Below are 26736 nucleotides of genomic sequence, written 5' to 3' on the forward strand. Positions count from 1 at the left end.
CCCACTCTCCCTTGGCAGATTTTCCTAAGTCATACCTTTCCAAGGGACAGCTGAGGTTAGGTACTTCCCTATACATGACTTGGCAAATATTTATTGAATGCTTACTGTGTGTGGCTCCTTGCTTAAGCCCTAGGGCTATGGAGCTCCTTCATCTGGGGTACAGACTGATAATAAACAGATCAATTAAGCAACGTATTAAATCTCAGGCAATGGTAGAGGACATGAAGAAAACCAGAGCAGGTATGGGGTGAGATAGTGCTGGTAGGCATTCTGTGTACAAGAGAGTTAGGTTTCTATTCTGCAAAATCAGGCTAATGATGCATGGATTTGTTTGTTCCTGAAGGGCTTTTGATGGTGTGCAAGGCTGAGAAAAGTCAGCAGCAGCAGCAACATTGGCACCTGACCAACCTCACTTATCCTTAAGAATGTCAAGTCCCCATGCACAACTAATCAGAACAAATTAAAAAAAAAAAAAAGTCCTATCCTACTAGGTTCTTAACCAGAGGCCACACGACTCCTTTGGGGACTACTCCCCACCCCCACAAAGTCCCTAAGACATGGGTCTCTGCCTTTAGTTTCCATCTTTTTTTTTTTTTAACTTCATAGGTTATTTTGATGGTAAAGGAAGAATTTGTGTTGAAAGGAATATTGATTTTTATCTTGTTCTTTGGGTGGTGGATGATAGTAAACTCACCTTCTCTGTCTTTTCTAGTATTGTGTACACTTTAAACACATGGTTTTTAAAAGTATTTTTTAGTTGTAGTTGGACACAATACCTTTATTTTATTTTTTAATGTGGTGCTGAGGATAGAACCCAGCGCCCTGCACATGGTAGGTGAGCGCCCTATCACTGAGCCACATCCCCAACCTCCCTTTATTTTTATATGTGGTGCTGAGGATTGAACCCAGTGCCTCATGCGTGCTAGGCAAGCACTCTACCAATGAGCCACAACCCCAGCCCTTTAAATGCATCCTTAAGCCCTGTTTTCTGTATAATAATTAATAGCTGTCATTTGCCGAGTCCTTCCTTTGCAGGATGTATGCTAGGTGCACTGTTCCTAGTACCAGTATCTTAAGGCCACCGGCAAGGTACTTCTCCATCTAGTTTTCCTTTCTTTAAAATAGTGCTAACAGAAATATTTCTTCTCAATGTTTGGTTTTAAGGTTTCACTATTTAAAGGGGTTCTGTGTAAGGTTCTAGAGAAGGGCCCAGCACCCACTGATTTTACTCATGTGTAAAGTGGGCATGTCTCTTTTTAAAGAGGAAAGCAAGCTGGAGCAGTACATGCCTCACAAATGTCTGCTGTGAGGACCACTATAAAAATTTTGCCTAGATTCCTGTGCTAAAGAGTCCCTGATCATCCCTGTCCTTCATTTCAACCTGGCTTTTGGTAGGATTATCCCTTGATTTCTTATAGGTGCTGGGAAGTCCCTGGTTGGTGTGACTGCTGCGTGCACTGTCAGAAAGCGCTGTCTGGTGCTGGGCAACTCTGCTGTGTCTGTGGAGCAGTGGAAAGCCCAGTTCAAGATGTGGTCCACCATTGATGACAGCCAGATCTGCCGCTTCACCTCTGATGCCAAGGACAAGCCCATAGGCTGCTCCATTGCCATTAGCACGTACTCCATGCTGGGCCACACTACCAAGAGGTCCTGGGAGGCTGAGCGAGTCATGGAGTGGCTTAAAACACAGGAATGGGGCCTCATGATCCTGGATGAAGTGCACACTATTCCAGGTAAGCAGGCTGAAGCTGAGCTGTCTGCTGCTCATTGTAAAGACAAAGATTAATTTTCAGTTGTTGGGTTGGGGGAGAACCTCCTGTGTTTGTCCATGCAGATGATGAGGGAGACTTGCTGGCTGGCTTTTAACTAATTCTTAAGCATGGGTAGGTGGGACTGGATGCAGGGGTGTGTACCTTCATAGCTTTCTTAATCACTGACTCAGGGTACTCATCTAGAAAGTAATATTTTCTTCTTTTCTTCATCTTTTTCTTTCTTTTTTTAGTTGTGAATGGACACAATACCTCTAGTTTATGTATTTTTATGTGTTGCTGAGGATTGAGCCAGCACCTCGCACAAGCTAGGCAAGTGCTCTATCACTGAGCCACAACCCCAGCCCCCTCTTCGTCTTTCTTATTGTTGCAACTCACTTCACCCTTTACCCATTTTTATGGTCCTGTGAAACTGGACCAGGAGCCCTGCTTAGCCCTTGTAATAGTTTTGTGATTTATTTGAAGACTTAATATTTGTCCCTAGTTAATATCTAATAGAAGCTCTAGCCATCTGTAGTCAATTCCTATTTTCTTCTCTAGCCTCAGGCAACCACTGAACTGCTTTCCGTCTCTATGGATTTGCCTTTTCTGGAAATTTTCATATAAACAGAATCATACATGATATATTTTTTGTGTCTGACTTCTTGTACTTTGCATAATGGTTCTTCCATGTAACAACATTTTGGAGAGTCTGTTCCTTTTATTGTGCATAGTCTTCTAGGCAAACCTTTCTCTTTATTTGAAATGGAATTTCACTACATTGCCCACGCATGTGTTGAACTCCTGGGCTTAAGTGATCCAAGACCTCAGTCTCTCATTAGCGGGGGCAAATGGTTTGCGCCACCATGCCTGGCTAGTTAAACCTTTCTTCATAAAACAGATTTCAGGGAGCCCTGAGAAATAAGTCCAAAGTTGAGATTATTCTAATAAAGTGAAATGTGAAGCATACATAGAGCATTCAAAACATTGTTCTTTTTGCTTTTTGAACATTGTTCAAAGCATCTGGTTCTTTTTGTGTAGTGAAAGCTCCTCCAGCATCTGTGGATGTCTGAAGATCCCTACTTGGTCTGTTCACAGCAGACCAGGTAGTGATCCAGATGTCTTTGGGGTGCAAGCATCAGGGCACAGGCCCTGTGGTAAGAAGTTACTTGGCATGTTCAGACAACACAAGGTGGCAGTGCAACTAGAGGAAGAAGAGAGTGGTAGTCAAGGATAGGGCAAGATGGAGGTGTCAGGCCACAGCAGGGACTTTGGCTTGCATCCCGAATACGTGGAAAGCCATGTGAGGGATGGAGCAGAGGGTGACCAAGTTGACTTGCATGTAAAAAGATCACCATGTTAAGCTTCAGCGTGTGAAACAAAAACTTCGAGTTAGACAACCGTGTTATTTCACTATTCTTGTTTTCCAATTGTGTTTTGGTGCATTCTGGTCTTTTCCCTCTGATTATTGTTTTTACTTATTTCTGAAATGTCACTAGCCCTACCTTTAATTATGTTGTATCATAAGCACAACTCAATTCAACCTTCTGTCTAGAATTTTTAAAAGTTGAGCCCATGAAGACTTATAAATTGAGTCTTTTAAAATGAATACCCTATACCCTTTTTGAGTTTGATAGATGAGAAAGAATTATAACATTTAGAACAAAGGAAGAACAAATAAGTTATTAGTTGACCAAAGTGAATCTGATTGGTGGTGTCTGGAAAGGGGAGTTTCTGCCCCAGTCACCCCTAGGTGCTTGATGCTTGGGGCAGAATGATGCCTGGGGTTTCATTGCTGTCTTAGGCTATGTTTTCTCCCTGGTTTCTGGGAAGATGGTGGGAAGCTGATCAGAGTTGATTCCTTTTGTTCTTTTCTCCCTTCAGATCCCCAGCTGCCACCTGAGTACAAGTTCTAGGATGAGCAATATTTTTGTGCAAGTCAGAACTTACTGGTATTCTAAGATTACTTTTCACATTGCACTCCTGATAACTTAGCTACTATCAGGAGATTGCTGGAGTTTGCTAACTTGGAGCCTTCTTGAAATCATTTTTTCCTTGTTCTCAATTTCATCTTTTAAACAGGTCTTCAAGTGTTGTCGAAGTATTCTTGTCATTTTTTTTTTAATATTTATGTTTTAGTTTTAGGTGGACACAATGTCTTTATTTTTTATTTTTATGTGGTGCTGAGGATTGAACCCAGTACCTCATGGATGGTAGGTGAGCATTCCACCACTGAGCCACAACCCCAACCCTTACCTTGTCATTTTTATTTAGAGCCAGGCTCCTGAGGTTTCAAATTAGCCCCTGTGGTGTCAAAGGCTGGTGCTAAGTCATCATAAAGCTGCATGTGGTAATTAAGCAGTTTAGAAAGTGATCGTGTGAATGTTTTCCTTGTTCCCCCAGCTAAGATGTTCCGAAGGGTGCTCACCATCGTGCAGGCCCACTGTAAGCTGGGTTTGACTGCAACCCTTGTCCGGGAAGATGACAAAATTGTGGACTTAAATTTTCTGATTGGGCCCAAGCTCTATGAAGCCAACTGGATGGAGCTGCAGAACAGTGGCTACATCGCCAAAGTCCAGTGTGCTGAGGTAGCTGGGCCTGGTTGGGTGGGTGTCTGAGGGAAGGACCCCTTTTGTGGGCAGGGGGACATGATCAGGTTGATTCCTCATGGCAGATACATAGGTCAGGACTTGGGCTAAACTGCTGCTACCTATTCCCATACCCTCATTCACCCTGTGGGGTGGGCATGTTAACCCATTTCACAAATGAATGCAGCAGGATCCCTTGTCCTGAGTCACATGGTCAGTAATTGGTAAAGTCAGGATACTAATGCAGGCCACTGGGTCTATACTCCATGAGCATCCTCCTTTTCTGACTGAGTCCCTAAAGTGTTCTGCCTGCCTTTTCCCTGAGGGGTCCATCAAGGCCACTCCCAATGTCAAAACCCCAAGAAGACAGATTGTGGCCTTAATAATTTTTTATTTCTAAAAGCACATTTTCCCAATATTTTTCTCTAATGAGTACTTGCATAGGTATGTGTTAAAAATTCATGTTCAAAGCTAAATATTTTTAGAAGGAACAACAACCAAAAAACCCCTTTCTGGTACTTTAAAATGACTGTCGCTCAGTGGTAGAGTAGGGTGGTCTCTGTCCTGAAAGTGTGAGAAGTGGTCTCCTGGATAAAGGTAAGTGTGAGTAACCTGTGAAGATTCTTGCTGTGTTGAAAAAATCCTCACCCTTTAGTTGTGTCTATGGAATCGCCACCATCTAAGAACAGGTGCTGGGACCTTCAAGGCCTTCTGTTCCTCCCACTTTCATTTCCTTTCTATCTGTCAGTGCCGACCTCTATCATGAAGCTTGTATTTGTTATTGTCTTGCTTTCGTTTATTACTTTACCTTCTACATATATTTCCCTCAATATATGTTTGCCTGATTTAATTTAAAAAATTATGTCAGTGGAATTGGGTTATTATGTTTCTCTGTGACTTTTGTCTTTCTCAGCATTTTTATTCTTCACATGATTCTTTATTCCTTTTTGATGGTGCACATATCTGTAGTTCATTCCTTTGAATCACTGTATAGTATTCCATTATACAGATATACCACAGTTTGATATATAACAGAATACTACACAGCAATAAAAAAAGTTTGTTTTTTTTTTTAACATGGATAGATATTTGAGTTGCTAAGTTGTTCTTTTATCAGCTTTTTTGGGTTTTAATTTATACACCAGTAAAATTCATACATTGTTAGTGTACAATTCTATGATGTTAGTAATGTAAAGAGCTGTGTACCTATCCTCACAATCCACTTTAAGAAAAATCCCAACACCTCACAAAATCCCCTTGTGTCTTTTTGGAGTTTATCTCTAACTCCTACTCCCAGTGCTGGGCAACCACTGGATTATTTTCTGTCTATAAATTTGGAGGTTAGATTTTTTTTTGCCATTTGACAATGTTGCTGCTTTTTTTTTTTTTTTTTTTTTTTTGGATATTTCCTAGTGCCCTCTGTAAGAATTTCTCTATTCACAGTGTGGACTATGACCTTATAGTGGACCCCTTCCTGAACGACATACTTTGAAGGAATGTTCTGGGCTGAAAGTTTCTGAATGTTCAGTATATTATTGTGTTAGTCAGCTTTTCCTTGCCGAGACCAGATACCAGACACAACTTGAAGGAGAAAGATTTATTTTGGTTCATAGTTTCAGAAGTTTAAGTCCATGATCAACCAGTTCCATTGTTGTAGACCTAAGGTGAGGAAGAAAATGGCAGAAGGATATGGTAGAAGGAAGCTAATAAAATCTTGGTACCTGGAAGAAGACAGAGACAGAGATAAAGAGAGAATAGGAGGAGAGACAAGGAGAGAAAAAAGGACACGTCCCCAGTGACCTACTTCCTCCAACCATGCTCCTCCATTGACAACCATTGGCTTTATTTTTCCTAATAAATTGTTTCTTGCTTATAGTTTCCACCAGTACCTACACTTAAGTAATGAGTAGATTAATCAATCCACTGATAAGGTCAGAGTCCTCATAATTCAATCACTTCCCCAAAGCTCCACCTCTGAATATTGCTGTACTGGGGACCAAGCCCTCAACACATGAGATCAGATCCAAACCATAATATGCTCAGCTGTTTCCCAAAGTGGGTGTTGCAGTAATCAGTAGTGATTGATACTTCACATCTCCTTTAACACCGAATAGTGATTTTTTTCTTTTGATTTTTGCTAACCTGTTAAGTGTGAAGTGGTATCCCTTTATGGTTTGAATTTATATTTTCCTCTTTATTAATGACATATCATGAGCCATTTGTGTTTCATGATTTGTGAAATGTAGAATTTTAAAGATTACACTGTGAAAAAGAACTGAATTGGCTATAAAAAATAGAAACTCATAGAGTCACAGGTAGGATGTGGCCCAGAGGGAAATCAGCAGCACCTGTGGAATTTGAGCTCCACTTGGTGTTTGGCTAATAATGTTGTCCACTAATTCTGCAGGGCTGGCATCATAAAGAATTGGTCTGTCATGATTGTATAGAAGTGGCACTGGCTGTGGGAGCTTTATTTCTTATTCTGTCAAACACATGAATTTGAAATTAGTATTATTTTTTATCAGCCTCTGAACTTGCCAGCTATGGAGTTTTGAGTGAGATTTAGGGTGCAGGCACAAGGATTAATGAAAGCCCCTGATACCATGACAGGATATGGTAGCTTGGCGGCAGAGCGTTTTGTACTCATACCCCTGAGAGTCTAACTAAAGTGCTCCTGGCCCTGCTAGGGTGTGGGGCAAGGGAGGAGTTCTCAGGAGCATTGCTGACTGTGTGTGAGGTGCGGTCTAAGTGGAGAGGTTCCTAGCATCAATGGTTAGAAATCTGGTTTCCCTCACTTGCACATAGCATGAAAATATTTCCCTGGGTATGATAGTGTTTAAAAATCTTTGTTACATGATGAACATGAGAGTGTGCCAGTTTAACATTACGTATTAGATTTTGTTTAATTTTGTGAATATATTTATAGCTATACAGTAGTTCCCCCTTATCCCTGGGAGATTTTTTCTAAGACCCCCAGTGGATGCCAGAAACCTCATATAGTACCAAATCCTGTAACCTCATGCATTTTCCATCTTTGCTAAGCACTTAATGTACTGTGGCAGAAAATTTTACAGTGTGTAAGGTGTAACAGCAAAACCAACAATAATTTCTTCGCCTTTACAATTTCACAGATAAAAGGTTTGAACTTAACACAGCTCTTAGAAACATCAGCATGTGATTTTTTTTTCTTTCCCAGTAAATTGAGAACTTTTACCTTTTTTACATGCTTCTCTTTGACACATCCAAATTGTTAGCATCACTACTTTTGTGCTTTAGGCCATTATTAAGTAAAATAAGGATTACTTACACAAACAATGAGATATTGGGACAGTCAATCTGATAACTGAAATGTCTACCAGATGATTAACAAACAGGTAGTTACACAGTGTGGATAGGCTGGGGAAAGGATATTCACATCCTAGGCAGAGTAGAACAGGTCCATGTGAGATTTCACTATGCTTCTCAGAACCAGTGTGCAAGTTAAAGTTTCTGGATTGTTTATTTCTGAAATTTTCCATTTAATATTTTCAGTCTCCCATTGACCATGGGTAACCAAAACCACCATAAGGGAGGACTGCTGTTTTGAGATAAAATTCATAACCATTGGCTTTGTTTTGAAGAATTTTAAAGCTAATTCTGCTACATGAAAGGAGCTTCAGAGTCTCCAATCATGTGATGTCTGAACTTGCAAAATGACCCTTTTTCTTTTTTTTTTTGAGAGAGAATTTTTTAATATTTATTTTTTCGTTTTCAGTGGACACAACATCTTTATTTTATTTTTATGTGGTGCTGAGGATCGAACCCAGCGCCCCGCGCATGCCAGGCAAGCGCATTACCACTAGAGCCACATCCCTAGCCGGACTCTTTTTCTTATTGCATCCAGGTTTGGTGCCCAATGTCTCCTGAGTTTTACCGGGAATATGTGGCAATCAAAACTAAGAAACGAATCTTGCTGTACACCATGAACCCCAACAAGTTCAGAGCTTGCCAGTTTCTGATCAAGTTTCATGAAAGGAGGAACGACAAGATTATTGTCTTTGCTGACAACGTGTTTGCCTTGAAGGAATATGCCATTCGACTGAACAAGTAAGAATTGAAACCTTGGAGTTTCTTCCAGACCAGTTTATCTTCCCCACTGAGAGGAGCAAAGGTGCCTATTTCTTGGGATCTGTAGGTCTGGTTCTCTGCCTCTGGTCCCAGGAGCCAGGCAAGACAGAGAAGCAGGTGGTCAGAGTTGGAGGTTAGAACATATAGGAAGGTGGAGCTTGTTTACCCTGACCTCAGAGAATAGGGGCCACAGAGTTGTGCAGTGCTGGGTGGGCACTATCTCAGATCTAGACTCCAAGTGTGCATGGGAATTGGTGTCTGGAGTTTCAGGCCAAGTGAGCACTGTAGGTGGAAGTTAAGGCCAGACTGTATGGTTCAGGGGCAAAGAAGGAAGGCAGGATGGGCTGGGTCAGCATTCTAGGTGTGGATTAGTATCTGAACCAGAACTTTTTGGGAACTGCTCCCTGAACATCCTCACCAAATCACAACCCACACCTACACTTAACATCCTTGCCATGGCAAAATTCCTGCCAAGTAAGAAAGAGGAGGCCTGTGTTTCTTCCAGCCACAAAAGGACGAGGTTCTCTTTGGAGACAGGTCCTTATTTTTTTGTAGTGGTGGATAGAGAAGAATGAATATAGACCAGTTTCTTCCTATAAAGCTGTGTGCTAGGAGTCCTGTATCTATGTATGATTCAATCCTTACCTCAGCCATATGAGGTATTATTGTATGGATTGGAAAATAGGCATAGAAAAATTAAGATTTCTCAAGTTTCTAAAATTGTACTTTTTCTAGATTTAGAAAAGGTATTTATTTTTATCCAAGTTAACATTTAGATTATTATGAAAAAATATTTCTCTGTACCTCTGTTTCTACCTTGTTCTCTGAAGGCAGCTACTTTGAATCTTTATTTTTTTCCCTTCATTTACCTTCTTATTTCTAAGTAGTTTATGCAGCAGTTTCTGGATTATCAATGGCAGGAATTGCCTACTACCTTCCTACTACAGGAGTTGAGGGTGTAGTTTTTTTATAAACACCACTTTCTACCCCACCTCTTTGTTTTCTCTCCTACCATGCTCCCAATACGGTAATGGCACAAGTTTGGGATTAAATTAAAATTCAGTGCTGTGTCGTTTTGACTGTATAAGTATTGTTCAGATGGAGATATGTAAATGTACTATGATTATGTTTTATTTGTTTAGTTGTTGCTTTTGTGTAGTTTTCCATACACTTGATTACTTACTCTTCTCCAGACTTTTCATATAACCAGAAGCTCCCTCTCAATAGTGTCAGGTAATCTCTAAGTTCTGGTTTTTCTCTTTACCTGGTCAGATTCATTATTCCTCTTCCGCCTCTGTTCTGACTTGCTTGTTACCTAGGACTAGGGATACCAGCAGCTGTCATCTTGGGCTTCCCTTGGACATAACCCTGGGCCTCACCTTTTTAATTGTGTTGAACCTCTATGTCCTAGTCTCAGGTCTCCTCTTTCTTAGTCACTTATTTTGTTGGAGCAAATGCTCCATTAGATTCTTGAGGTTTTTAAGACTTAGAGTGCTTGTATATGACTTTACTCAACTCCTTCAGTAGTTTGGCTGGTCCTTGGTATTTATTTACATTGAAGCTTCTAGTGTGGCTGCTCAGGAGTCTGGTGCCATCTAGTTCCTCTGTTTGCAGTCTGTTGTGGTATTTGTGTTTCCTTCTTCTATTAGATAGGATGATCTTTCCCTCTCTTTTTTTCTCTCTTTAAATTTCAAAATTTCTATGCCTAGTTCAGTATTTTTTCTTTCATTGTAATGGACATTCATTAGGCCCTTTCAGTATGGAAACTTGTGTCCTTCAGTTCTGAGAGTTTTTTCTCCTTTTCTTTGCTAATCATCATCTCTTTGTTTTCTGTTTTTAGAATCCCTATTGGTCAGATGTTAGATCTTCTGAACCACTTCACCCATTTTCATATCTTTTTCCTCGTATTTTTATCCCTTTGTCTTCTAACACATCTATTGGAACTTTTGTTAATTTCTGAGAGGTTTTTTTGTTTGTTTGTTTGTACTGGGGATTGAACCCAGGGTCCTATATCCCTAGTCCTTTTTATTTTTTATTTTGAGGTAGTGTCTTGCTAAGTTGCAGAGACTCGCCACAGTCTTCTGAGTCACTGGTATTATAATTGTGCACTACTGTGTTTGGTAACAAGAGTTGCCTTTTTTTTTTTTTTCCAAGTATTTATTTTTTAATTGTAGGTGGACACAATACCTTTATTTTATTTTTATGTAGCGCAGAGGATAGAACCCAGTGCCTCACGCATACTAGGCGAGCGCTCTACCTCTGAGCCATAACCCCAGCCCACAAGAGTTCTTTATTAATAACTTTTTTTAAAAAAAGAGAGAGAATTTTTTTTTTTTTTTAGTTTTCGGTGGACACAACATCTGTATTTTATTTTTATGTGGTGCTGAGGATCGAACCCAGCGCCCCGTGCATGCCAGGCGCCGTGCATGCCAGGCGAGTGCGCCACCACTTGAGCCACATCCCCAGCCCTATTAATAACTTTTAATAACAGAGGTATCCAACTGTGGCTCTCTCATGTGTAATGGAATGAGAATTAAAAATTTTGCTAATAACTTTTTTTTTTTTCCTTGTTGCTTGAGTATAATGTCTTCTTATTTCGGGCTATGAAAGCTTTTGAAGCTTCCTTCTGTTTTCTTGCACTGTCTCTCTTTTTTGCTTTGATTCTTTTAACTTCTTTTTTCAGAGTTTTGTAATCTGTGGCTGCATTTTCTTATTTGAGAGTCAGTCACTAAAAAGGTGACAAGCCATTCTGTATGTCTTAGTGGATATGGACCTTCCTACAGAATGATCAGACAGGCACCTGGCTGTTTTATCCAGAGATTGATAAGATATAAGTCAGTATCTCTAGGTCTTTTCTTGGGGTCTAATCTTTTCTCTGGAAGGAAATTTTCCATCCCCTGGGTACCAGTGTGTGGGAACAGAGGAAATGGGGTTGTGAAGTCTTAGCCTTGAGGAGATGCTTTAACCTTCATGCTTCAGTTTCTGTCTCGCTTTTGCCCTCAACTCTGCTGATGTCCTGAGTATAAACCTTCCTTTTTCAGATCCTGGAAAGGAAGGCTTCGCCTGAAGCCTGCTGTGGGGCTGAGTCTCTGCTCCTTATCCATACTCCCAGGCCTGCTGTCTGCCATCCTGCTTGCCACCTCACCTTCCAGCACAAGTGGGCACCAGTTCTTGAACTCTTCTGTGTTTTGCACAGAAAATTGGCTTGTTCTCTGTTGACTTTCCCTCCTGCCAGCCCAGCTTCTGCTTTCCCTAATCTGTTAGCTCAGTCACGGTACCAGCATCCGTCTGCTTTTCAGCTTCCAAGATGTTACCTACTGCTCTCATCTGCTGTTATTTCTTCTGTTCTTGTTGTAGGTTTTTGTCCTTTTAGCCCTTTACTGTCAAATTAGTGTCAGTTCAAGAGCAGCAGCAGGACAGTGCTTCTGTTTACTATGTCATATTTAATAAGTATGTTCCTCTACCCCCCTCAGTGCTCATCTGGAGACTTCCTCAAGTGGCCTCCCCACACCTACTTTGAAACACCCAAGGCTTGCTTGTGACTGCAGCCATTTGAGCCTGTGGGCAGAGATGTTAGTTTGCCTGGAGCTGGTGCTGACAGTGCTAAACCAGCCTGACAGAGGGAGAAGTAGCCAACTGTGGCTCTCTCATGTGTAATGGAATAATTACAAATTTTGCTAATAACTCTTTTTAAAATTTTTTTTAATATCTGGCTTTTAAATGTAGAAAGGGGTCAGGCACAGTGGTATACACCTATAATCCCAGTCGCTTGGGAGGCTGAGACAGGAGGATCACAGAGTTCAAAGCCAGCCTTAGCAACTGGTGAGGCGCTAAGCAGCTCAGTGAGACCTGTCTATAAATAAGAAACCAAATAGGGCTGGGGATGTGGCTCAGTGGTCAAGTGCCCCTGAGTTCAATCCTTATTACCCCACCACCACCACCAAAAAAAGGGGCTGGGGGGTGACTTGGTGGTTAAGTGCCCCTGGGTTTAATGGCCTGCTACCAAAAAAAAAAAAAAAAAAAAAAGTCAAAACGTTCTTTGTTTGTCCTGTTTTCTTGATTTTGAAATGATTCTGCGAATTCATTCTTAACTTACGATGGACAAACCTGATGTGTCCAGTGGTGGTAAAGGGGGTTCTTCCAGCTTTAAAGAAAGGAATGGGGTCACCACACAGTTGCAGGAGACACTGTTGAGGGTATATGCAGTGTGAGATAATGTGGAGTATCATCTGTGGAGACACACTTTGATTTGGTACTAGCTCCTCTTTATAGGAGTTGCATGACCTCAGTAAAGTACTTCACCTCTCTGATCCTCCTTTTATTTCTTGGTCACTTGGAGCTACCACAGGGAATTCTAATGCCTGGCATCTCACAAGGGTTCTCCAAATGTTTGGTTCTTTTCCTGGAGGGTGGTTACCCTTTAGGTGTTCCAGTTCCTGTATGGGGGAAACCTTCAGATACTGAGGAACTCACCATTGTGTGAGAAGTTTTTTCATGGTGGTGGAGGAATAGTAAAAGAACCCCCTAAAAATCTGGGTGTCAGGAGACAAACTTCTTTTTTTAAAAATTATTTTAAATTTATTTATTTATTTATTTATTTTGAGGGGTGCTGGGGATTGAATCCAGGAGCACTGAGCTACATCTCCAGTCCTTTTTATTCTGAGACAGGGTCTCACTAAGTTGCTGAAGCTGGCCTCAAACTTGCAGTCCTCCTGCCTCATCCCCATGGGTAGGTCGCTAGAACTACATGCTTGTGCCACCACTTTCAGCAAGACAGGTTTGTGGCTTCCCAAGCTTTTTTCCATGACACATAGAAAATGATGGATTGTGTGGTACCCTGATACTCTCTATGTCAGGTGAGGCAGCTTATGTCTAGGTTATCCTGTGGTAGTCAGCCTGGGTGTGCAGCTGACCCAGGTTCTGCCCAGCCTCTGTGTGGCTGAGGGGTTTGTTCTCAGGTACATCTGAGATCATCTTGTAATGTATTGTTGGGTATTGAGTAGCACTGCACAGAGTTGCAAAAGCAGTGCATCCTGTGTCCTTACCAGGCACTGTCCTGGACACCATTGGGCCTGGCCATGAGATAGCCACATCTGGGCTCCATTCCCTTGGGCTCCTGTTTTTTCATTTCTTTTCTTTTTGATACCAGGGAATGAACCCAGGGCACTCAGGGAATGAACCTAGGGCACTCAACAACTGAACCACAACCCCAGCCCTTTTTTGTATTTTATTTAGAGACAGGGTCTTGCTAAATTGCTTCATGCCTCACTAAGTTGCTAAGGCTGGCTTTGAACTTTCAGTTCTCCTGCGTCAGCCTCCTTAGCTGCTGGGATTATAGATATGCACCATCTCACCCAGCTCTGGCCCTGAACCTTTTGTGTAGGTTGAGGAACATGAACCTTAACCTTTTTAATTCTGATGGATATTGGCAATGATGAGTGAGTTATTTTTATTTTTTTAAGTAGTACTAGCTCAGTGCTTGACATAAGTAGGCCCTGGATCTTTATTCCTGTCTTCTTTGTGCTTGTTATCATCATCATTACTGTTGTTAGGGTTTGGGGGAAGTTGTGGAAACTGACTACCAGCACATTCCCATATAAAAGACAAGGATATGACCATCCTAGGTGCCATAGGCAATGACCAGTGAGGTTCCCAGAGGCTTGTGCCCTTGAGCAAGGAGCTAGAAACTAAAGAGAAACTTTTGAATTTGGTATTCTGTGAGTGCAGTGGGGAAAAGGTTGAAAGGCCCTTTTTTACTTTCTGCTCATTTCTTGGAGGTTGTTTGTGACATTGGAGAATGTTGTGTTCAGCCTTTGTTTGGATGTAGAATTGTTTCTTTGCTGCTTCTCTTAGGCTTCATGAAATCGAAGCTTATCCTTACCTAGAGTGACAGATGTTAGAGGAGGAAAAACTATAGTAGGAAATAAATAAGTCAAAAAGGGAATCTTGAAGAGGATGGTGGGCCTGGGCCTAGAAGCAGAGGGGGATGGGCTGGGGCTCTTGGGGGAGGCTGGCAGGGGTGGGTCTGTAGCTAGTTGTTGTCATGGATCTTCTCATATCCCAGTGGACATGACCTAGGGCTTCCTCTCAGAGAAGACCTTGCTTAAGCTTATTTTTTCCATCTGCTGTGTTTTCAGGATAACTGAAGTATGATTCTGTGATTTTTCTAACACATCTGTGTTCTTCTTTAGACCCTATATCTATGGGCCTACATCCCAGGGAGAAAGGATGCAAATTCTTCAGAATTTCAAGCACAACCCCAAAATCAACACCATCTTTATATCCAAGGTTTGTGTGGCACATGGAATAGTGGGGGATCCTAGCACCCAATCCCAGAGGCCTAGGGAGTGTACTCTTTCCTGGACAGTCAGTTCATGTTTATCAAAAGATATTCCCTTGTACATTTTTATTCCTACGTGCCCAGGGTCTGGGATCATTAGGATTTTCATGTGTTATCTATAAAGGCTTTTCACTTAGCTGAGATTCTTCCTACCTCTTCTTGGGATGTAGGAATTTTAGATTGTATTTCCTAGGAAAGGAACTAAAGTTCTTTCCTACTATTAGAAGCTGTGGTCTAATGGTTTAGAAGTCATTCAGATGAAGACAGACCTAAAGCCCAGAAGTGCATTTTCTCTGTAGGGTGATCATAGATAGGAAAGTGAGCATTAGACCCTGCCTGTGGCCCTTTGGTGGTCAACTTCCCAAGTTGGACATCCTGCCCATAATTAGAACCCCTTGCTGGGCAGCGGCCCAGGCCACATTGTCTCATAGGTGCTGCTGCTGGTCTCAGTGATTATCAGATGATTTTGACCTATTTCTATAGCCACAGAAACAAGAAAATTGATTTGGGTACTAGCTCCTCTTTATTAGGAGTTGCATGACCTCAGTAAAGTACTTCACCTCTCTGAAGAAAATTGATGTGAGTCTGTGTTATCTTTGCATGCAGCACTGTGAGCCTTGCTGAGCCGCAGTAATTTTTTGGTGCTGTTAGAACCTACAAGGTCCTAGAGAGGCAGACCCTTCAGGGTGGGGTCCACCACTTCACTTTTCTCTGTATCAGAAGGACTTTGTATGGAGAGGAGAGTGTTTTTTTAAATGATCTACAGAGCAGATTTAAATTATAAGCCAGGGCTAGGGATGTGACTCAGTGGTAGAACACAGCTTAACAAGCCCAAGGCCCTGGGCTCCATTCCCAGCATACAAAGATAAATAAGTAAAATTTAAAATTCTGAACCAGTTGATTGTGTGTGTGTGTATGTGTGTGTGTGTGTGTGTGTGTGTGTGTGATGTAAAAACCTTCCTAAGCTTACAGCTGCTTCATTTCTATAGGTAGGTGACACATCATTTGATCTTCCAGAAGCCAATGTCCTCATTCAGATCTCATCCCATGGTGGCTCCAGGCGGCAGGAGGCCCAGAGGCTAGGACGGGTGCTTCGAGCCAAAAAAGGTAACAGCAGCTTTTCCTCCTCTGCTGTGGGTGGAGAAGAGTCTCCTCTGGAACCACTTTGGTTAAGGAAGGGAGGGATGAACCACAAATGTGTTCAGTGCCTCAATCTTTGTCCCAGAACCAGAAAGACCCTGAAGAGACGCAATCCCAAAGCAAGGTTCAACAGCCACATGGTCCTCACTTTTCATACCATGGGAGTGAACATGGGGGTGTTTTGCATGGCAGTGGCCTACAGTTCACATGAGTGTGCTCTCAGCTAAGCTGTCTTAGTGAGGGGGCTTCCTGTGTGTATTGACTGCAGCAGAAGGGCCCAGACCTGAGCCATGGGCATGGCAGGGACGGATGTTGCTGAGATGTGGCTGCCTCTTTCCTACTGGGACCAGGCACATCCTGAGACAAGGAAATAGGCCCTGTCCTCAGGGAACTTTCTTATCAAACCAGGAAGCACCTGAACTACTAGGATATTTGAAAATGAAAGATTAGTGGACATAAGTTGAAATTATATTGTATTTAAGAATGTTTAAGGCAGCTGGTTGTTACATAATAAATGAAAGCAAGGCAGATAGTCAAAGTAGCATGGACTGAGCTCCAGATTAGCTGTGTGACCTTACGTACATTATTAGCCCCTCTGAACCTTGGTTTTTCCATCCAAAGTGGGGGTGATTGTGCTGTCTTGCTGGACTGTTGTCGGAATGAGCCTATAAAACAGAATACAGTAGGCTGCTTGATAAACTTTTATTAACTGAATATAGTCTGTTAGCAAATGTGAAAATAACTCATTCCTTATTCTTTCTCTCACATACAAAAAAAGCAAAGCTAATTTGAAAACACCTTTGAATTTGATTAGAATTGTATTTTCTCAGTCAAAATATTTTGGCACAGATATCTAGCCCTTTGGAATAGTGGGGGATCCTAGCACCCAACCCCAGAGGCCTAGGGAGTATACTCTTTCCTGGATGTCAGCTCTTCTAAGAGAAACCATTGAATTCAAAGGCAGTATACAGATTCTTAACCTCCTGATATTTGAATTGTGAAGCAGAAATGTTCAGATTTTCCTGAAGAATCAGATCTTTCAGGCCTTAGTATTTTCTGTCCTGATTTCTGTGCTCATTGTCCCTGGTTAGAGGTTTTCTCTCTGAACTGCTGTTTTGTTGGCTTGTTTTTAATCAGGGGTGTAAGCACCTGTGATGCTCTTAAAGTAAACAGTTCAGTGATTTTTTTAGCATATTCACAAAGTTGTGCAGCCATACCACAACATACACTTAGAATATTCTCTTCACCCCCAAAAAGAAGCCCTTATCTGTTACCAGTCATTCCTCATTTCCCTTGCTCCCAATCCCTCAGCCCTAGGCAACCACTAATCTACTTTTGTCTCTATATTCCTATTCTGGATGTTTCATTAAAAGATCACACTGGGGCCCTCTGTGACTCGCTTCTTTCACTTAGCGTAATGTTTTCAAAAGGATTACTCAGGGGCTGGGGTTGTAGCTCAGTGGCAGAGTGCTTGCCTAGCATGTGTGAGGCACTGGGTTCGATTCTCAGCACCACATATAAGTAAAAAATAAAATAAAGGTCCATTGACAATGAAAAAAAATATTTAAAAAAAAGGATTACCCATATGTATCAGTATTCATTCTCTTTTTGTTGCCAATTAATATTCCACTTATGAACATACCATATTTTATTTATCTGTTGATGGACATTTGGGTGATTTCTGATATTTGGTTCTTAGTGCTACTGTGAAATTCACATACAAATTTTTGTATGGATGTTTTCAGTTCTCTTGGATATATACTTAGTAGAAATTGCTGGATCATGTGGTAATAACACTGTGTTTAACATTTTGAGTAACTTTTTCCAAAGCACCACTATACAGTGCATGAAAGCTCCATTTTCTTCATATCCTTGACAACAGTTGTGATTATCTGTCTGATTCTACCATCCTGGTGGAGACGAGATGACATCTCACTGTGCTTTTATTTTTGGTACTGGGGATTGAATTCAGAGGCACTTGACCACTGAGCTATATCCCCAGCTCTATTTTATATTTTATTTAGAGACAGGGTCTCACTGAGTTCCTTAGCGCCTTGCTTTTTGCTGAGGCTGGCTTTGAACTTATGATCCTCTTGCCTCAGCCCTCCCAAGCTGCTGGGATTACAGGGAATGTGCTACCACGCCTGGCTCTCATTGTGTTTTTTTTTTTTTAAATAATTTTTTTAGTTGTATTTGGACATAATACCTTTTATTTATTTATTTATTTTTTAATATGGTGCTGAGGATTGAACCCAGTGCCTCTCATGTGCTGATTGAACCCAGTGCCTCGTATGTGCTAGGCGAGTGCTCTACCACTGAGCCACAACCTCAGTCCTCTCATTGTGGTTTTGATTTGCATTTCCCTGTTCCTTGGCCATTTGTGTATTGTCTTTAGAGAAATGTCTGTTCAGCTCCTTTGCCCATTTTATAGTTGGCTTATCTGTCTTACTGAGTTGTGGTAGTTCTTGATATATTTTAGATGCAAGTACCCTATCAGATATGTGCTTTGCAGGTATTTGTGGATTCTTTTTTAGTTTCTTATAGTGCTCAATAGAGGCACAAAAGGCTTTAATTTTGATGAAGTCCCATGGGGAAAAGTCTGAGTTTTTCTGCCTTGCCTGTAGAAGTTTCTCACTGTGGTGCTTACTTCCAAGCCTGGGACTTAAAGCTCCTGGCATTCTAACATTCTTCTTCCCTACTTTCTGTCACCTTCTCCCTGCAGGGATGGTTGCAGAGGAGTACAATGCCTTCTTCTACTCACTGGTATCCCAGGACACACAAGAAATGGCTTACTCTACCAAGCGACAGAGATTCTTGGTAGATCAAGGTTATAGTTTTAAGGTATGTATCCACTAGGTCTCTGGCTAGACCATGACCAAAGCCTTTCTGGTATTCTGGCCTCCAGGAGAAGTGGGGGCACAGCCTGAGACAGACCTCAGGTAGGCAGAGAGCCTTAGGGTATTAGAGGCTTTGCCTCAGACTCCTTTGTCTCTGCACAAACTACTGGAGACAGCATTCCGATGTTGGCGGGAAATATGGGAAATGTGGTAGCTTGTCCACAGTGAGGTGCCTAGGCGCTGTGGCCAGCCCTGTACAAGAGTGAGCCTCTTAGGGTTCCTTTCTCAGACTGGTGCCGCTCCTGTTGTCTAGGATTGTCTTTACTTTCTCAGCTGATAAGCCCCAGCATCTTCCCAGATATTGGAACCATCTGTATCATAAACTGGGTCTTTAAATAACTTGGGAATTACTAAAGCTTTGGCTAATTTTCATTGGCTGGGGTAATTTGCTTTCTTTCCCATTGACATAACTTGTAAGTTTGTGTTAGGATTTAGTGTCCCAAAGGGTTTTATTTGGGGGTGGGGGTGGAGGGTTCTGGAAGCAGGGAAAAAAAATTCCCCTTGTGGTCTACTGCAGGAACATTGCTAAAACACACGTTTCTTAGGTTCTTGTTTTGCAAAACACCATAGCCCCCTTTCTGAATACATTTTCAGTTGTCTTTTTTCTTCCTCTTGGTGCTAAGGATGAAACCCAGATCCTCATGCATGCCAAGCATGTCCTGTATCACTAAGCTGTACCCCCGGCCTTCAGTCGTGTCTCTTAGTGTGTTGGAGAGTTCCCATGTTTAGCCTTAGAGGACAAGATTGTCTGGCTTCTCTTTTAACCAGGGGCAATGACACTTTTCAGACCTCTTAGGCTTGACTAGAGGACAGGACACCTTGGGTTTTGATCCTAATTTTTTAGAAGATTTGCATTGTGACCCAACCCCTCATCCATGCTGATAGTAGCACTCATAACTCTTGGTCCTTGCAGCACCTCAGGGTAACAGGAATGCCAACTCAGAAAGAAAACTCTGAGTTATTTGAAAGGCTAGCCTGGCAGGTACATGTACACATGATGTCTATGTTGGCCAACTTACCTTTGTCCAGAGTAGCCAGTAAGAGTTCCCTGGGTTGTGTGACCTTGAGCCATTGTGCCAGGGCAGATATGTCCCACTGATTGTAGTCTGGATGTCTGGCCACCTAAAGGACTCAAATCCTTATTTCTAGAAGTTTTCCTTTTACATTATGCAGAGAATTGGAGTGTGTGTGTGGGTTGGGGGGAGGTAAGGGGTTACCTTTACGTAATCAGCCCAGGCTTTCTGCAGGTTTAGGTAAGTCTCATAGTAAGTTATCCCTATAGATGTGAAAACCCAGTTTCCATCATACTGTCATCTTGTTTTTTTAGAGAATATCTTTCCAATAAATTCTCAGTTCCTGAAATTATTAAGCGCTTTCCTGCTGGAAGCCCTGGGTGCCAAGCATAGCAGGGTGGAGGATCCTTGTCAAAGGGCACAACTTTAGTTGGTTTCCCTTCCTTACCTGATTCAATATGGGAAGACTACTGAGGGACTACAGTTACTAGGGTTCCCGTTGATCTTCTATGTGGGATTATTAAATGTTCTGCACTGGGAGCAGAGATTCCTCTGTAATTCCTTCATCTCTGTCTTGGAGTCATTAATGTAGCTATTACAGGCAGCTCTGAAGCTGGTCTCTAGAACACCAGAGAGGAGCCTCTCCATTGGCCACCTGGCCGGCTGTGTCTATGGGAAGGAAGCGACAAGAAGTGGACTTGGGAGAAGGCTGAGTGGTGCCAAGGGGAAGATAACTGAAAGGGACGCATCTGCTTTTGAATTTGCAGGTGATCACAAAGCTTGCTGGCATGGAGGAAGAAGAGTTGGCATTTTCCACAAAGGAGGAACAACAGCAGCTCCTACAGAAAGTCCTGGCGGCCACTGACCTGGATGCGGAGGAGGAGGTAGTGGCAGGAGAGTTTGGCTCCAAGTCCAGCCAGGTGAGCCAGTGGGTGAGGCTGGAGTATGGCCACTTACATATGCACACATTCTTGGGGGCAGGGGCTGGGGGGTTTGGAGACAAACTTGGGAGGAAAAAAAAAAAAAAACCTTGGAGAAGAGAATAATAGAAACAACTCCGATTAATCTTGTGGTGCACATCCCTTCCTGAATATATGTTGTCCAACATGGCTGAACTCTCAGTGGCTGTGATTCATCTCTTGGCTTGTTCATTTAACAGTCTGGCAGGAGCATTTGTTAGTATATTGGTGTTAGAGTCCAGGAAGGTGAACAGGTGACTCCAGACTCTGCCTCTCAGTCTGTAGGGGCAGAGGGTGAGGTGGCAGTGACAGGACAGTGCCTGTTGTTGGTCTTGGGCAAGTCAGCTTGCTTTTGGTTTCCTCCTTAGTGATAGAGCTGAGCCTTCTACTCTGGGAGATGGGTCTGAGGATCAGTTTGTATGGTAGCTTCAACATGTATTTTGAAAAATTTAGAGTTCTTTTAAATTTACTGAGTGCCTGCTTCGTTCCCAGGTAAGTGTAATGTGGTGTGATTAATGAGAGCATTGTCATGGAGAATTGTTTAGGCCTTTTTAAGGAGAGAAGGGCAATTGAGTCAGATGCTGTTGAAATTCAATTAGTATTAAAGCCAAAAGGTGACGAGTTTCTGTAACAAGGTAAGAAGGAAGCACCTCTCATCTGAGCTGGTGCTGCCCTTCCTTCAGCTTAAGACGTCCTCCTGCCAGAGGTTTGCAGCTTACACTGAGACCCAGGAAAGCCTGGGTCTCTGTGGTTCTCACTGGCCCTAAGGTGAGGCCCTAACCTTGAAGTCAGTGCTTGGCTGCATATTTCCCCTGTAACATGGATTCAATGATGTGCTGGGCTCTGGGCCAAGCCCCTGACCTCTGTGATTTCTGTTTATACCTCATCCGTCAGGGCAGATGTGGTTATCTCCATTTTACAGATGTGTTCATTGAGGCATGGACTTTCAGTACTTGCCTGACGTCTCCCAGTGAAAGGTGGGGCCATGAGTCAATCCCAGGGCTTTTGGCTTTTTCCTTGATTCAAAGTTTTTTGTGAAATCTCAGCGAGAGTTAAAATAATGAAACTGTTGAAGTTGTCATTAAGGAAAGCAGTGTAGCATTCTAATTAAGAAAGAGTCTCAAGCCTGATTGCCTGTGTTCAAGTCCCATTTCCTTAGGAGCTGTGTGATCTTAGACAAGTTACTCAATCTCTAGGCCTCCATTTCCTTTTCTGTAAAATGAAGTTTATAATGATTATAAGGACTACATGAAGTCATACATGTAAAATGCTCAGAACAATGCCTGAGACACAGTGACCAGTAAACATTGTTTAAAAATAATAAAATATATTGAATTTGATTATAAATTTATTAAATGAGTCTTTTCTCTTGGAGAATAACTGAAGCTTGGGTTCTCCTCTGCCTCGCAGGCATCCCGGCGCTTTGGCACCATGAGCTCTATGTCCGGGGCTGATGACACCGTGTACATGGAGTACCACTCATCCCGAAGCAAAGCTTCCACTAAGCACGTGCACCCGCTTTTCAAGCGCTTTCGGAAATGATACCTACCCAGGTTACTTGGTTGAAGACTGGGTGCTTGGTCCCAGCTTTGGAAAGGGATTTTTCAGTGTAATATCTTCTCTCCATGTCTATGTACTTTACTGTAGCACCAGTCAAACTGATCTAAACTCAGTATCTGCTAACCATATTGAAGAAAATCAACACAGAGGTTTGGTTCTGCCTTCATGTGACACCCAGGTTTTAAAAAAGAAAGCAAGATTATTTTTTGATTTTTTTTTTTTTTTTTTTCCCCAAACTTGTTTGGGAGTGGGTCATTCCTGTATATAAAAATTTGTACTGGGGGCTGGGGTTGTGGCTCAGTGGTAGAGTACTCGCCTCACACGTGAGAGGCCCTCGGTTCAGTCCTCAGCACCACATAAATAAATACAATAGAGATATTGTGTTCAAATACAACTAAAAAAAATAAATATTAAAAAAAATTTGTACTGTTTAAAAGATGTTTATCTTGATGCTCAGCTAAATAAACAAAATGGAACAATTCATCCTCTTTGTTGAAGAAGTGTTTTTATGCCTTGTCACAGGCATGGTCTTTATCTACATGACCAGGCTCCATCAAGGAGCTGTTGAGCTTTTCTGTCTTGTTCCTGGTGTTAAAGAAAATGTGTTGAGGACAAGAAAGGCAGAGCACAATTGTTTTGTGGAAGGTAGGGTAGGCATGCACAAGGTGAAAACTTGTATTCGGAGGAGGAAGCTGTTCTAACAGTAAATAGTGTTCACACCTGGGAAGTTTTGAAGCCTGCACCAAATAAAGCCTCCAGAGTGACTGTGGAGGCCCTGCAAGCTCAGCCATAGCAGCAGCAGCATTCCATTTTTATGTTACCAGCGCCAGCACACCTAAACTGTGCTCTGTAAAGCAGCCACAGGCCCTGCCCAGGGAGGAGACAGTGTCTGACATTAGGGGACTTTGAAGCTAGGGCTGCCTTCTCCACATTCCACTTCAGGAGCTGATCTTTGGAAACAAGCACATTCTCAGAGTCAGGTCAGGCATTGGTGTTGCCAGGCAGGTAGGACTGTCCGTGCGAATCCCAGGAGATGGCAGTAGCCCCCACATGCAAGGAGAGAAGGCCATGGGCAGCTAGACACAGTTCTGTGTACAGGCAGGCATGCCGAGCCCTATGGGCTTGCCGGGCAGCCCTGGTGTGCTGGCAACTAGATGTTCAAACTTGATTAAAACCCATTATCTTCAATCTCGTCTGTCATGCCTTGTACTTGAAATATTCAAAACATTACCACATACATTCTGTATTTTCCCATTTCTTGTTCTTGTGCTCATGGATTTCTTGACTGCTGACTTCTTGACTTATGATGATGATTTTTACCTGAGCCCTCTGATCCTTGAAAGTAGGGATGGGGGTGTAGCTTAGTATAGAGCACTTGTCTAGCATGTACAGGCCCTGGGTTCAATCCCCTGCATCACACAAACAAAGGAGGAACATTTAAAGGAATTGCTGTTTTTTTTTTTTTTTTTAATTGTAGATAGACACAATTTCTTTTTTTAATTTATTTTATTTATTTGTGTGAGGCTGAGGATGCAACCCAGTGCTCCACACATACAAGCACTCTACCAACTGAGCCACAACCCCAGCCCAATTGCTCCCCTTAATTCTGGAAAAAAACTTACTGCAAAGAATCACCCTTCCTTGTATGTAAGACTCACAGGCATCCCCCTTTTTTTACCTTGAGATAAGGCTAGACACAGGCCTTCTGATTTCCCATTCTTGGCTTCATAGATGATAAAAGTTCTTGTCTTCCCCCACTGATTAATTAGATCAAAACCAAATTTTGGTGGAGATTCTCTTCTTTCCTCAAACCCCCGAATTTTGACCCACCTTCTGCCTCCTGAAAATAGACTTGACTTCAGAATAAATCATTATGTGATCTGACAGTGCCACCCAGTTTGTCACCCTAATTACCTGTCACCCTTTTTCTTTTATTTTTGTGGTACTGGGAATCAAAACCAGGGCCATTCTATCACTGAGCTACATCCCTTTTTAAAAATTTGAGATAAGATCTTGCTAAGTCATTGAGGCTGGCTTCAAACTTTCTGCCTACAGGCTTGTACAACCATGCCTGACTCTAACCCTCTTTCAACTTGTTTCTTCCTCCCTATAAGTAAATCCATTTTGCCTAACTCTTTAGACAGACATAAGTCCCTATGAAATGGTCCCCCCTTGCAGTAATCCTTTCAAAATAGTTTACCAAGTCCTAATTTGTTTTTATTCATCTACTATGGAACAAGCTCCTTTTGGTGGGGGGTACCAGGGATTGAACTCAAGAGCACTCAGCCACTGAGCCACATCCTCGGCCCTATTTTGTATTTTTATTTAGAGACAGGGTCTTACTGAGTTATTTAGCGCCTTGCCAATTGCTGAGCCTGGCTTTGAACTCACGATCCTCCTGCCTTGGCCTCCTGAGCCCCTGAGATTACAGGTATGTGCCACCACATCTGGCACAAGCTCCTTTATATTCTCTAAATTTCCAAATGTTTGTTGCTAGTATAGAAACAGTTGATTTTTTATTTCTCAATACCATATTCTGCAACCATGCTAAATTCACTTGTTAGTTCTAGGAGTTTTTAGATTGCTAGAATAAGTAGACCAAAATCAGTAAATATTTTAAAGATTTGAACATTGTAGAATACTCCACCAATAATAGAAGAATAAGAATTTTTTCAATGACCCAGACCATTTGAAAAGATAGAATCAATTTCAGACCATTTATAAGTCCCAATAAATTTAAAAGGATTTAAGTCATACAAGTTATGTTCTGTGACCACAGTGGAATCCAATTAAAAATAAAGAATCATCTCCGGGAACCCCCTAAATATTTGGAAAATGTGATGGTTAATTTTATGTGTTCACTAGGCTAAGGGGTGACCAGATGTCTGGTAGAACATTATTTCTTGGTGTGTCTGTGAGGGTGTTTTTAGAAGAGATCAGCATTTGAATTGACAGAGTAAATAGAGAAGATCTCCCCGCCAATGTTGATGGGCATGATTCAACAAATCAGAAAGAACAGAAAGAGAGAGGAAGGATGGAGTTGCCTCTTGGCTTGGCTGGGGCTTCCATTATCAGCTTCCTGGCATTGGGCCTTCACACTCCTACTGGGACTTCACATAATTTGTTCTCTTTGTTTTTGATCCTTCAGACGTGGAATGCAACTACCCACTGGCTTTTCTGCTTGCAGATGGCGGATTGTGGGGACTTCTCAGCCTCCGTAATCACATGAGCCAGTTCCTCATTATAAATGTCTTTCTGTATGTACTCCATTGGTTCTGTTTTTCTGGAAACCCCTAATAAGGAAAATAATACAGTTCTAAAGAAAGAATCAAAACAGGAAATTAATATTTTGAATTGAGTGAAAATGAAAACTGTATTGTTTGTATTTTTTTCTGTATTTTATGTGTTGACATCTTACTTTGAGATAGTGAAGACCTAGCCATAGCAGGCCAGACATTAGCAGAGCCACACTTCTGTCTGATCCACACACTTCAGGAAGCAATATTCCTCTTAGTCATACTAGTGCCAGGTGCCAGACACCTAGGGACCACCACTGTAGTTTAGAGCCCAACAAAATTATTCATACTAGCCAATCGTAAAATGTTTACCCTGAAATATCTTGTCTTTCCCAAGAAAACTCTAAGAAAAACTCTTGGACTTTCCTCTTACTCCAGTTTCTACAGACTGACCACCGTGTATCTTCCCTATGTGGCTCATGATGTTACATGCCACTGGTTTCTAGGACTTCTGAATATAATAAACTTTTGTTTACCTGAACGTCTCCTCTGTCTTGTGGCTGCTTCTAACCAACCATCACAAAACCAGAACAAAAATCAACAGCAAAATTTGAGGAATGCAACCATCACAGCATTTATAGAAAAGTATGCCAGGGTATACCATTAAACTATACCAGAAGAGAAAAACTCCAATCAGTAGCCTCTACTTCCATTTTAAGACACCAGAAAAAGATCAAATGAAAGAGAAAGCAAATTAAAGAGAAGAGGTAATGAAAATCAAAGCAGGAAATCAATGAGGTAAAATAATACAGAAAATCAATGAAACTAAAATCTGGTTCTTTGAGAAGAGCAACACAAATTACCAATATTGGGAATGAGAGAGGTGATATTACTACAAATTCTACAGTTATTAAAAAGACAGCAAGTGAATGCTATGAAAAAACTACACAAAATCCACCCCCTGAAATTACTCTATGAAGAAAGTATTATTTTGATAACAAAGACCTTTGAAGAAAAGTGCAAACTAATATCTTTTATAAACATGCAAGATTTCTTAACAAAATCCTAGCAAATCAAATTTAAAAATCCACAAAAGGGATATTATCATGACTAAGTGGATTTTGTCCCAGGATTTCAAGATTGGTTTA

The 26736-nt window shown here is 41.7% G+C and overlaps 1 protein-coding gene across 3 annotated transcripts in view; it reads left to right on the top strand.

Annotated features, from left to right (window-relative positions):
• Ercc3 (ERCC excision repair 3, TFIIH core complex helicase subunit) overlaps positions 1-26129 on the top strand; it is a 30894-nt gene extending 4765 nt beyond the window's left edge. For all 3 annotated transcript variants that reach the window (XM_046463743.2, XM_046463741.2, XM_046463740.2), the window contains exons 8-15: positions 1419-1733; positions 4152-4336; positions 8220-8422; positions 14635-14731; positions 15773-15890; positions 18646-18764; positions 20601-20753; positions 22203-26129. In XM_046463743.2, coding sequence (XP_046319699.1) covers positions 1419-1733; positions 4152-4336; positions 8220-8422; positions 14635-14731; positions 15773-15890; positions 18646-18764; positions 20601-20753; positions 22203-22334 — 1322 coding nt within the window. In that variant the 3' untranslated portion in view covers positions 22335-26129. The remainder of the gene's footprint in view (positions 1-1418; positions 1734-4151; positions 4337-8219; positions 8423-14634; positions 14732-15772; positions 15891-18645; positions 18765-20600; positions 20754-22202) is intronic.
• Positions 26130-26736: the final 607 nt, after the last annotated feature.

The sequence above is a fragment of the Marmota monax genome, unplaced genomic scaffold (assembly GCF_021218885.2).
Source record: "Marmota monax isolate L192 unplaced genomic scaffold, Marmota_monax_Labrador192_F-V1.1 WCK01_AAM20220418_F8-fsc00034, whole genome shotgun sequence".
Classification (NCBI taxonomy): Eukaryota; Metazoa; Chordata; class Mammalia; order Rodentia; family Sciuridae; genus Marmota; species Marmota monax.